Source organism: Anomaloglossus baeobatrachus, chromosome 5 (assembly GCF_048569485.1).
Source record: "Anomaloglossus baeobatrachus isolate aAnoBae1 chromosome 5, aAnoBae1.hap1, whole genome shotgun sequence".
NCBI lineage: Eukaryota > Metazoa > Chordata > Amphibia > Anura > Aromobatidae > Anomaloglossus > Anomaloglossus baeobatrachus.
Window position 1 is genome coordinate 400,153,341 of NC_134357.1, and position 12,166 is coordinate 400,165,506.

Consider the following 12,166-nt stretch of genomic DNA (forward strand, 5'->3'; position numbering starts at 1 on the left):
GAGCAGGGAGCCAGCGCTAAGCAGTGTGCGCTGCTCCCTGCTCTGTGCACATTTAGCTGCAGTACACATCGGGTAATTAACCCGATGTGTGCTGTAAGTAGGAGAGCAAGGAGCCAGCGCTAAGCGGTGTGCGCTGCTCCCTGCTATGTGCACATGTAGCTGCAGCACACATCGGGTAATTAACCCGATGTGTGCTGTAACTAGGAGAGCAGGGAGCCAGCGCTCAGTGTGCGCTGCTCTCTGTTCTCTGCACGTGTAGCTCCGTGCACTGGTAACCAAGGTAAATATCGGGTTGGTTACCCGATATTTACCTTAGTTACCAAGCGCAGCATCTTCCACGCGGCGCTGGGGGCTGGTCACTGGTTGCTGGTGAGCTCACCAGCAACTCGTGTAGCGACGTTCCAGCGATCCCTGCCAGGTCAGGTTGCTGGTGGGATCGCTGGAGTGTCGCAGTGTGACATCTCACCAGCAACCTCCTAGCAACTTACCAGCGATCCCTATCGTTGTTGGGATCGCTGGTAAGTTGCTTAGTGTGACTGGACCTTTACATAGTAGGTGGGAAGGCACAATGAACTGTTTAGCCAACCCAAAGGTGCTTAGTTTGGAGACTCATTTTATGCTGAAGGACTCTCTTTAACCATGAAACACTACCTTCACTTTGATTTGATAGAACCACATTTTTAAAAAAGGACATTTAGGTCTTTGATTACATTGGGCACCATCCATAAAGATCTTTTATTGATATAACATTGTACAAAGAGATGGAATTTAGATTTGATTTCAGGATCATGGACCAAAGCATATATCTTGGTTTGAACAAATGGTCTTAATATCTGCTCAGTTTGGTGGATGAAATGACCTTCCCTCCAACTTCCTCTTTGATGATTGCTTGAACTTTGGTGGTGGTGGTGGTAGTGGTGGATGAGCTGGATCCTAGAGAAGAAAATGAAACTGACAATCAGCATTTCCATTGGGGCTTTGTAATGCAATGTCAGTGTGTGTTCCCTAGATATATCTAATTGTGACTTTGCACATGCATTATATTATTATATTATGGTTCTTACCTGATTGGAATTCTCCAGCAGCAATTCTGAAAGTGAAAATAATGTAAAGATTACTATATAGATATATATTTAGAGAGAGAAGATATGATGAAACACAAGTGCTTGGTACGAGGTGGAGCACCAATAAGTCAAGTAAACTGTTGCCCTAGTGAAGAAAACCTTAAAGGCAAATCTGTCTGGAATCTAATGAAGAATAAGAAAAGCCCAACTGTTTCCAGAGTAGGTTAAGGCCAGCAGCATACACATTAGACTAAAGCCGGACGAACCTGTCAATATTGAAGATCGACAGAAGATGCTGAGGGAGAGAAGGATGCAGCCATCATTTTATCCTGAGAAGTCTGGTTCTGGCTCTCTCATACCAAACATAGGAGCGCTTGGCCGAACTAAGCAATTCTGTATTCATGGGAGTTGGGTAGATTGCTATTGGCTGTATCATGTGTATGGGGGTCTTCAGTCTTTTACCCAGCTTGTAGTCTGAAGCTGTCTGGCAATAATGACCAAATTACTGCTCTGTGATTTGGATCTGGAAGTCACATGTAAGTAGAAGTTTGTTGGCCAATGACTGGTGATCAAACTTCATTAGCTAAAATGAAACGTTTCTAAGTATAACTTCAAAAACTTTTAAAGAGGACCAGCCACCAAGATTTTCATATGTAAACTAAAGCCAGTGCTTTACTGGCGCTATCATGCTGATTCTATACATACCTTTAGTAGTAAGATCGAATGTATACTTTCTGAAATATAAGCAAGTAAAGTTTGTGCAATGCACTGTTATTTAATGATAGGTGCAACAGAATATCTAATAAGTGGGTCGGGTTTTGCTAGTTATTCACGCCCCTGTCTGTCTGCCTGGCCTTCTTCCCCCTGTCCTTCCTCCCTCCATCATCCCCCCAGTAATAACAGAAACAGGGGGAAGAAGGGCAGGCAGACAGAGGTGGGAATAGCTAGCAAAACCTGACCCACCTATTAGATATTCTGCAGGACTTATCAATCAAGTAGTAGTGCATTTCACAAACTTTACTTACCTGTATTTCAGAAAGTATACATCCAATCTCACAACTACAGGTATGTATAAAATCAGCATGCTAGCGCCAGTATAACACTGGCTTTAGGTTATATAGGAAAATCCTAGTGCTTGGTCCTCTTTGTATAACCTTCAGAATAGAAGATATAATAGCTGTAATAATAAAAAAAACAATCCTTTTTGCTATAATAGGGCCTATAAAATAACAAGTGAAGTACTAACTAAAACAATGCACCGATTGATATTGTATAACAAGACTTACTTTCCACCCTCTCCTTCTAGGAGCTGATGGTATGTGGCGATTTCCTGCTCCAGTCTGGTCTTGATATCCAGTAGGGCTCTGTATTCTTGGTTTTGACGTTCAAGATCTGAGCGGAGATCGCTAAGCTGTACTTCAATGCTGCCGATAATTGACTGTATCTGGAAAAGTTGTGCAGCATAGCGACTTTCTGCCTCTGCTAATGAAGCTTCTAGGCCGGCTTTCTGTTGTAGGAAAAAAGTTTGGGATTATGGTTTGATTTACATTCATGTTTTAAGATCATATTCTACTTTGTCATTTTAAAGAACGAGCGCCAGTGTTACCCATGGGCTGGTTAGTTTTGCCACCTAGCCTTTTTTAATAGAATAGGTAAGAACTGGTGCACCACAGCCAACCCAAGGATTTTTGCCACCTAGCCTTTTTTAATAGAATAGGGAAGAACTGGTGCACCAGAGCTAACCCATGGATTTTTGCCATCTAGCCTTTTTCAATAGAATAGGTAAGAACTGGTACACTAGACACAACCCATGGACAAGAGTGGTGCTGATGCAGTAAAAAAAAAAGTTAATTGTGTTTTTTAACATGTTTTAGTTTTAGAACATGTTATTATAAATATCATAATTCACTTAAAATAAAAATAAAATAATTGAAGATCTGATTTTTAGAACTTTGCCTTGTTTTCCTCCTCTGTCACTCCTCCTGGGAATGTTTGAATAATTAACAACTTGGTGCTACCTATGACCCCCTTAAGCCAGCTTTACACCTTACAATTAGGTATGCGATCTCGTATGCGATGTGACACGCCCAGGTCGCATATGCGATCTAATGAGATTGCACGTAGGTCGTTCATTTGCTGTCACACGTGCGTTAGTAGCCTATGTTAAATTGGTCAATTTTGTGTGCGATCCTTTAGATCATGTGTTCTGTGACGTATGCATTGGGCACCCTTTTTTTTTTATTTATTGTCTTGCCAAGCGTGTGTAATGTGTAGGAATGCGTTTTTACTATGTCATCTGCCATTCAGCTCTGCTACATGGCCGCTGACAGCAGACACAGACAGCCATGTAGCAGAGCTGAATGGCAGATGACAGCAGACACAGACAGAGCCGCACTGTCAGAATGAACTCGGGTGAACTTCACCCGACTTCATTGTCATGCTGCGGCTCTGTCTGTGTCGCGTCCTGATTAGCGGTCACCAGTGAAGACTCACCGGTGACCGCTAAACTCCTGAGTGACTGAAGTTAGCAGCCCTCTCTCATATACTCACCGATCCCCGGCGCTGCACGGCATTCACACTGCTCCGGCGGCTTTTACTGTTTTGAAAAAGCCGGCCGCCCATTAAACAATCTCGTATTCCCTGCTTTCCCCGCCCACCGGCGCCTATGATTGGTTACAGTGAGACACGCCCCCACGCTGAGTGACAGGTGTCACACTGCACCCAATCACAGCAGCCGGTGGGCGTGTCTATACTGTGTAGTGAAATAAATAATTAAATAATTAAAAAAAACGGCGTGCGGTCCCCCCTAATTTTAAAACCAGCCAGATAAAGCCATACGGCAGAAGGCTGGTATTCTCAGGATGGGGAGCTCCACGTTATGGGGAGCCCCCCACCCTAACAATATCAGCCAACAGCCGCCCAGAATTGCCGCATACATTAGATGCGACAGTTCTGGGACTGTACCCGGCTCTTCCCGATTTGCCCTGGTGCGTTGGCAAATCGGGGTAATAAGGAGTTATTGGCAGCCCATAGCTGCCAATAAGTCCTAGATTAATCATGTCAGGCGTCTATGAGACACCCTCCATGATTAATCTGTAAATTACAGTAAATAAACACACACACCCGAAAAAATCCTTTATTAGAAATAAAAAACACACACATATACCCTGGTTCACCACTTTAATCAGCCCCCAAAAAGCCCTCCATGTCCGGCGTACTCCACAGTCCTCCAGCGTCGCATCCAGCGCTGCTGCATGGAGGTGACCGGAGCTGCAGCAGACACAGCCGCTCCGGTCACCTCCATACAGCAAATGAAGACAGCCGCGCTATCGGCTGAGCTGTCAGTGAGGTTACCCGCTGTCACTGGATCCAGCGGTGGATGCAGCGGTGGCCGCGGGTAACCACAGTGACAGCTCAGCTGATCGCGCTACTCACCGCCGCTCCGGTCAGCTCCATGCACCAACTGAGGTGAGTAGCGCGATCAGCTGAGCTGTCACTGAGGTTACCCGCGGCCACCGCTGCATCCACCGCTGGATCCAGTGACAGCGGGTAACCTCACTGACAGCTCAGCCGATAGCGCGGCTGTCTTCATTTGCTGTATGGAGGTGACCGGAGCGGCGGTGTCTGCTGCAGCTCCGGTCACCTCCATGCAGCAGCGCTGGATGCGACGCTGGAGGACTGTGGAGTACGCCGGACATGGAGGGCTTTTTGGGGCTGATTAAAGTGGTGAACCAGGGAATGTGTTTGTGTGTTTTTTATTTCTAATAAAGGATTTTTTCAGGTGTGTGTCTGTTTATTTACTGTAATTTACAGATTAATCATGGAGGGTGTCTCATAGACGCCTGACATGATTAATCTAGGACTTATTGGCAGCTATGGGCTGCCAATAACTCCTTATTACCCCGATTTGCCAACGCACCAGGGCAAATCGGGAAGAGCCGGGTACAGTCCCAGAACTGTCGCATCTAATGTATGCGGCAATTCTGGGCGGCTGTTGGCTGATATTGTTAGGGTGGGGGGCTCCCCATAACGTGGAGCTCCCCATCCTGAGAATACCAGCCTTCTGCCGTATGGCTTTATCTGGCTGGTTTTAAAATTAGGGGGCACCGCACGCCGTTTTTTTTAATTATTTAATTATTTATTTCACTACACAGTATAGACACGCCCACCGGCTGCTGTGATTGGGTGCAGTGTGACACCTGTCACTCAGCGTGGGGGCGTGTCTCACTGTAACCAATCATAGGCGCCGGTGGGCGGGGAAAGCAGGGAATAGGAGATTGTTTAATGGGCGGCCGGCTTTTTCAAAACAGTAAAAGCCGCCGCAGCAGTGTGAATGCCGTGCAGCGCCGGGGATCGGGGATCGGTGAGTATATGAGAGAGGGGGATAGACTGACATGGACAGAGAGTGAGGGACAGAGATAGTGACCGACTGACAGAGATTAGTGAATGACAGACATTGTGAGGCGCTTCAAAACGCAGCTTTTCAGCTGCGCTCTGAAGCAGACCTTTTTTAAGCTGCGGTGCAGAGCGCACACTTGCGCACATAGCCTCAGACATCACAATCGTATGAGGGATGTCACACGTTACAATTCACTAGTTTCATACTACCAAACGTCCAATGTATGAGGAATAAACGACGTGTATGCGATCACCGTATTTTCGTTCAATATCGATCGCATGTAGGTTTCACACGCAAATACATCACGAACGATGCCGGATGTGCGTCACTTACAACTTGACCCCGACGACGGATTGAAAGATCTATTGAAGTGTGTAAAGCAGGCTTTACCCTCCAAAACTGTCCAATCAGTACTGACAGATAGATTAAGCTCCAAATACCCCAAGGGTAATGGTATAACCTAGGAGGAGTAACAGGGGTAGAGAGAGTTCTAACATAATTTGATGGAGAATTTATGTTTTATGGGGAATACAGAAATTTTATAGATTAGACATATTAAGTGACCTAACTGATCTTTTCTAGTAGGGTAACAGATTTCCAGATACTTACAGCGCTGAGAAGAGCCTGAAGTTCAGCCTCAAGTCCTTGAAAACTGCGTCTCAGTTCTGTGCTCTCAGATTTGTTGGATTGCACTTGTTGTGTGCTGCTAACAACCTCATTCTGCAAACTTTCAACCTACAATGTAAGAAGAAAATATGAGTTACCTTTACCCTAAATATCATCAACATAACAGACTATGGACCAGGCCTCTAAACATCCAAATGAGGGTTCCTATATTAAAATAGCCATTCAATAAACCACACTGTTATTTAGCTGGAAAAAGGCCAAAAGGCCATCAAGCTAGCTTGGCTGTTTAATCCAAAGTATACTTTCAAAATGTATTTTGTAGCAAAATCATCTTAAAGGACTTATCTTATGAAGACAAATTAGTCTATACAGAAGGTATAGGCATTCTAGAGGGAGATCTTCTACTCAAGGCCCCCCTAAATGAGTCAACGCATTAAGCAGTGTGTGACAACTATGTACCACTATACTTCTCTTACAGCTTCTACATCAGGCCTTTAAGTCTACATTAACATGTTCAATCCAAGCAACTAATAACCAAGAAAAATCATACAGAAGGTAAGGTAAAAAATTCTAGATTTTGGTATGAATGTTCATGGGTAACAGAAACTAATTTTATTTAATCAACATGGTCAACCCTTCAATACTCTCTTGTACGTCAAAGAGATTGTTGTAGATATATATCCAAGAGATTAAAAGTTCATAGATGGTGTTAAATTACCTGGCCAAGGAACCAAGCTTCAGCCTCCCTTCTGTTCTTCTCTGCAATATGCTCATACTGTTCTCTGAGGTCATTGATGGCCTTGAGGAGGTCAACTCCAGGAGCAGCATCCAGTTCTACATTGACGGTGCCAGCAGCTTGCTGTTTGCTCTCACTGACTTCCTGAAAATTCAAAATAAAAAAATCCTTCAATCTGAGCACAAAAGAACATAAGACGTTGATTAACACACTGTACATTATCCCTAAACACCACTGCACAGTATCAGTCTATGTTTCTAAATGACCTAATGAATCATGGTGGTAGTGGGGCTATTAGGAAAATCAATCTAGTATTTGGGCACAGGTGTAGTGTTTTGGCACATTGTGAGGGATCGTAGCCGGAATTTTCCCTTTTCTTACCTCCTCATGGTTCTTCTTCAAGTAAACCAGTTCCTCCTTGAGACCTTCAATCTGGAGTTCCAGATCCGATCTTGTCATGGTTAGCTCATCCAAGACACGCTTCAGTCCATTGATATCATTCTCCACACTTGTGCGAAGGGAAAATTCATTCTCATACCTAAAGAATGGGAAAAGGGATTATTAATATATCTCCAACAGACATTTTTACTAAAGAACTGAAGAAAAATTTGTCAAATGACTGGAGCATGCAAATTATTTTTAAAATGTATTTAAAACATGGATGTTGTTAAACCATAATAAACTGGAATTATTAAATCTGGAATAAAGGGGTCAAAGGAAGAAATAAGCTTAAAACAGTATGGAAAACAACAGAAATCAAAGTGGGTGTCCAAGATTTTTTTAAATGGGCATAAAACAGGGGAGGCATTAAAATAACACAAAAGTGTATATGTAACTGATAAATTACTATTATATACTTCATAGAAGACCTGCAGTGACCGACTACCTGCAGGTGACCTCTGTGGCCAAACACTGGTCTTAGCAGTGATGTTAATCACGTCAGCATTTAACTTCTTTGGTCAAGGATTGGCTCAATGGTCACCCAAGAGGACTGGCAAACAATGTCATCATTTTACAACAACTCACAAAGACTGGTGCCACTTAAATTATTTTGTTATTTTACTGCATTCTCTGCATTCTGCTCAATTTTAAAGTACCTTGAACAGCCCTTGTAAAGATAGATAGATAGATAGATAGATAGATAGATAGATAGATAGATAGATAGAATAGATAGAATAGATAGTCTATCTATCTATCTGTCTATCATATTCTTACTTCAGTTTGAAGTCGTCAGCAGCCAGTCTGGCATTATCAATCTCTAAAATCACTTTTGAGTTGTTGATTGTTGCCACAAAGATCTGTAAGACAATCACATTCAATTAATTCAATCAATTCAAGTGATGTATGCTCCAGAATGATCCTACAGTCTACACTGATGATATTTAGATAGATAGATAAATATATAGATAGATCTCACAATAATATAATTCATACCTTATCACGTAGGTCATCAATTGAGGTGTAGAATCCAGCAAAGCTCTGCTCACGAACTGTCACAGACCCCTGCTTTGCATACCAGTCACGGATCTTAGCCTCTAAATCATTATTTGCCTCCTCTAAGGAGCGTACTTTATCAAGGTAGTTTGCAAGACGGTCATTTAGGTTCTGCATGGTGTACTTCTCATTGCCTGAAAGTAATCCTTCTCCTCCACCACCACCACCACCACTGACAGCGAAGGATGATCCAGAGGCAAAGCCTGCTCCACCACCAAATCCACCGCCATAGCCTGCTCCACCACCAAACCCACCGCCATAGCCAGCCCCACCACCAAATCCAGAGCCATAGCCTGCCCCACCACCAAAGCCACGTGATGAACCAGCAGATGCTCTGGAAATGGAGATGCCAGATCCTCCATATCCACCACCTTGGACACTGGCTGCTCTGTAGATTCCATCAGAAAGCCTGGATGAGACACCACTGCTAAAACTGTAGCTCATAATGGCAATGAGTGGCTTCTAAAGATGATTATAAAGAAGAATCCTACACAACTGGAGTCAGGAGTGCAAGAAACCTTGGTAGATGAACCATATATATAGGACAGGTGTAGGGTCATATTCTATTACAGGCTTCACACCCCTTGGACTAAAGCCACATCTTAGAATTACTTCTTATTGGTCAGTAACTGGTTGTAAAGATGATCATTTACATTCTTTCTTTTCTTTTGCCTTAGGATAAACACATTTCAACTTTTCTTGACTGATTTGTTTGAGAAAAAAGTCCCTGAAGGGATAAGCTGAATTCTCCTGAAAATTTCTGTAATATATAGCTATCTTTGAATTTTTGCTTTTTTTTCTTGCTTCTATATCTTGCGAATAGAAAGTTTTGAGGCATCTGTTTCAAGTAACATAAAACACCAGTATAACTGACTTATAAATGGCTGTTAAATCTAAGTATCAGTAACCTGAGTTAGTTATTATCTTAACATACTGATTTATGAAGAATCTTATATATACACAATGAGGTAGATTTCAAGGTTCATTTACACCAACTGACCAGCGGCAGTAAACGACCAACTGACGATTGGAAAATATACAGTATATTCTTCTTAACAATATACACTGAACAGAATGTAATAGATTGCTGCCATGGTCCTCGATAGCACGAGTCATGTTTACAAAGAATTACGCATTGCCCAGAATGATGATCTTTTGATTGGGCAGCACAAAATTTTGATCAGGAGGTATTCTATATTTTCTAGCTTAAGGATGGGATCCAATCAATTTTGCGACTGATGTCTTTGCTGTCAAAAACAACAAAAAGTATTTAAGTCTTTAAATCATTGTTTGTGCATGTACACAAAAAAGTACACCGTCTGCAGACTTATTAGGCAAGTTGTATTTTAGCAGATTTTTTGTATTATTGATCAACAACTATGTTCTCAATCAACCCAAAAGACTCATAAATATCAAAGCTTAATATTTTTGGAACTTGGAGTGGTTTTTTTTAGATTTGGCTATCAGAAGCTGGGGTCACACATAGCGACGCAGCAGTGATAACGACGGGCGGCCTGACCTTATCAGGATCGCTGCTGCGTCGTTACATGGTTGCTGGTGAGCTGTCAAACAGGCAGATCTCACCAGCGAGCAGTGACCAGCCCCCAGCCAGCAGCGACGCGTGGAAGCGATGCTGTGCTTTGTAACTAAGGTAAATATCAGGTAACCAAGGAAAGCACTTCTCTTGGTTACCCGATATTTACCTTAGTTACTAGTGTCCGCCGCTCTCACGCTGCCAGTGCCGGCTCCCTGCTCTCCTAGCCAGAGTACACATCGGGTTAATTACCCGATGTGTACTCCAGCTACATGTGCAGGGAGCCGGCACTGGCAGCGTGGGAGCACACCGCTTAGCGCTGGCTCCCTGCACACGTAGCTGGAGTACACATCGGGTAATTAACCGATGTGTAATCTGGCTAGGAGAGCAGGGAACAGGGAGCTGGCACTGGCAACGTGAGAGCACACCGCTTAGCGCTGGCTCCCTGCACTCCTAGCCAGAGTACACATCGGGTTAATTACCCAATGTGTACTCCAGCTACGTGTGCAGGGAGCCGGCACTGGCAGCGTGAGAGCACACCGCTTAGCGCTGGCTCCCTGCACTATTAGCCAGAGTACACATCGGGTTAATTACCCAATGTGTACTCCAGCAGGGAGCCGGCACTGGCAGCGTGAGAGTGGCAGACACTAGTAACTAAGGTAAATATCGGGTAACCAAGGAAAGGGCTTCCCTTGGTTACCCAATGTTTATCTTGGTTACAGCTTGCCGCAGACTGCCACAAGCCGTCTCCCTGCTCCCTGCTCGCTTCAGTTCGTCACTCTCTCACTGTCACACACAGCGATGTGTGCTTCACAGCGGGAGAGCGTCGAGCGAAAAATGAAGCAGGACATTCAGCAACGACCGGCGACCTCACAGCGGGGGCCAGGTCATTGCTGGATGTCACACACAGCGACAGCGACGGGACATCGCTGCTACGTCACAGAAAATGGTGACTTAGCAGCGACATCGTTGTCACCGTCGCTGTGTGTGACACCACCTTTAGGAGGATATCTGTTTGTGCAGGTAACTATTACTGTGCAGAATTATTAGGCAACTTAATAAAAACCAAATATATTCCCATCTCACTTGTTTATTTTCACCAGGTAAATCAATATAACTGCACAACATTTAGAAATAAACATTTCTGACATGCAAGAACAAAACCACAAAAAAATTAGTGACCAAAACAGCAACCTTTCTTTATGATGACACTCAATAGTCTACCATCCATAGACTCTGTCAGTTGCTTGATCTGTTTACAATCAACATTGCGTGCAGCAGCCACCACAGCCTCCCAGACACTGTTCCGAGAGGTGTACTGTTTTCCCTCCCTGTAGATCTTACATTTTAGGAGGGACCACAGGTTCTCTATGGGGTTCAGATCAGGTGAACAAGGGGGCCATGTCATTATTTTTTTCATCTTTTAGACCTTTACTGGCCAGCCACGCTGTAGAGTAGTTGGATGCATGTGATGGAGCATTGTCTTGCATGGTTTTTTTCAGCGATACCGACTTCTTCCTGTACCACTGCTTGAAGAAGTTGTCTTCCAGAAACTGGCAGTAGGTCTGGAAGTTGAGCTTCACTCCATCCTCAACCCGAAAAGGTCCTACAAGTTCATCCTTGATACCAGCCCATACCAGTACCCCACCTCCACCTTGCTGGCGTCTGAGTTGGAGTGGAGCTCTCTGCCCTTTACTGATCCAGCCTCTGCCCCATCCAACTGGCCCATCAAAAGTCACTCTCATTTCATCAGTCCATAAAACCTTTGAAAAATCATTCGTAAGATATTTCTTGGCCCAGTCTTGGCTTTTGATCTTATGTTTCTTGTTCCAAGGTGGTCGTTTTTCAGCCTTCCTTACCTTGGCCATGTCCCTGAGTATGGCACACCTTGTGCTTTTTGATACTCCAGTAACGTTGTAGCTCTGAAATATGGCCAAACTGGTGGCAAATGGCATCTTGGCAGCTTCACGCTTGATTTTCCTCAATTCATGGGCAGTTATTTTGCGCATTTTTTACCCAACACGCTTCTTGCGACCCTGTCGGCTATCTGCCATGAAACCCTTGATTTTTCGGTGATCACGCTTCAAAAGTTTGGCAATTTCAAGACTGCTGCATCCCTCAGCAAGACATCTCACAATTTTGGACTTTTCAGAGCCCGTAAAATCTCTCTTCTGACCCATTTTGCCAAAAGAAAGGTAGTTGGCTCTCAAGCCTATACAGCTTGGAGTAGGACAACATGAATAAAAAATTATCATGTGATCAAAATACTCATTTGCTTAATAAGTCTGCACGCTGCGTAGTGTGAGCTATGC

General features: G+C 43.9%; 1 protein-coding gene across 1 annotated transcript; it reads right to left on the reverse strand.

The window, feature by feature from the left end:
* Nucleotides 1–826: 826 nt before the first annotated feature.
* LOC142311623 (keratin, type I cytoskeletal 15-like) lies at nucleotides 827–8,452 on the reverse strand. Its single transcript, XM_075350185.1, has 8 exons — nucleotides 8,261–8,452; nucleotides 8,042–8,124; nucleotides 7,208–7,364; nucleotides 6,809–6,970; nucleotides 6,073–6,198; nucleotides 2,351–2,571; nucleotides 1,065–1,090; nucleotides 827–933 (listed from the first exon to the last, which is right to left on the reverse strand). Exons 1-8 carry the CDS (start codon nucleotides 8,435–8,437, stop codon nucleotides 827–829), a joined length of 1,059 nt encoding a protein of 352 aa, XP_075206300.1. The 5' UTR covers nucleotides 8,438–8,452.
* Nucleotides 8,453–12,166: the final 3,714 nt, after the last annotated feature.

Excerpts from the sequence above, each read along its gene's own strand:
- LOC142311623 (XM_075350185.1), bottom strand. The coding sequence starts at position 8,437 with ATGCAGAACCTAAATGACCGTCTTGCAAACTACCTTGATAAAGTACGC. Across the intron at positions 7,365-8,041 it reads GCTGACGACTTCAAACTGAA|GTATGAGAATGAATTTTCCC; the intron begins GTAAGAATATGA and ends CCCATTCTTTAG. Across the intron at positions 6,199-6,808 it reads AAGCTTGGTTCCTTGGCCAG|GTTGAAAGTTTGCAGAATGA; the intron begins GTAATTTAACAC and ends CTTACATTGTAG.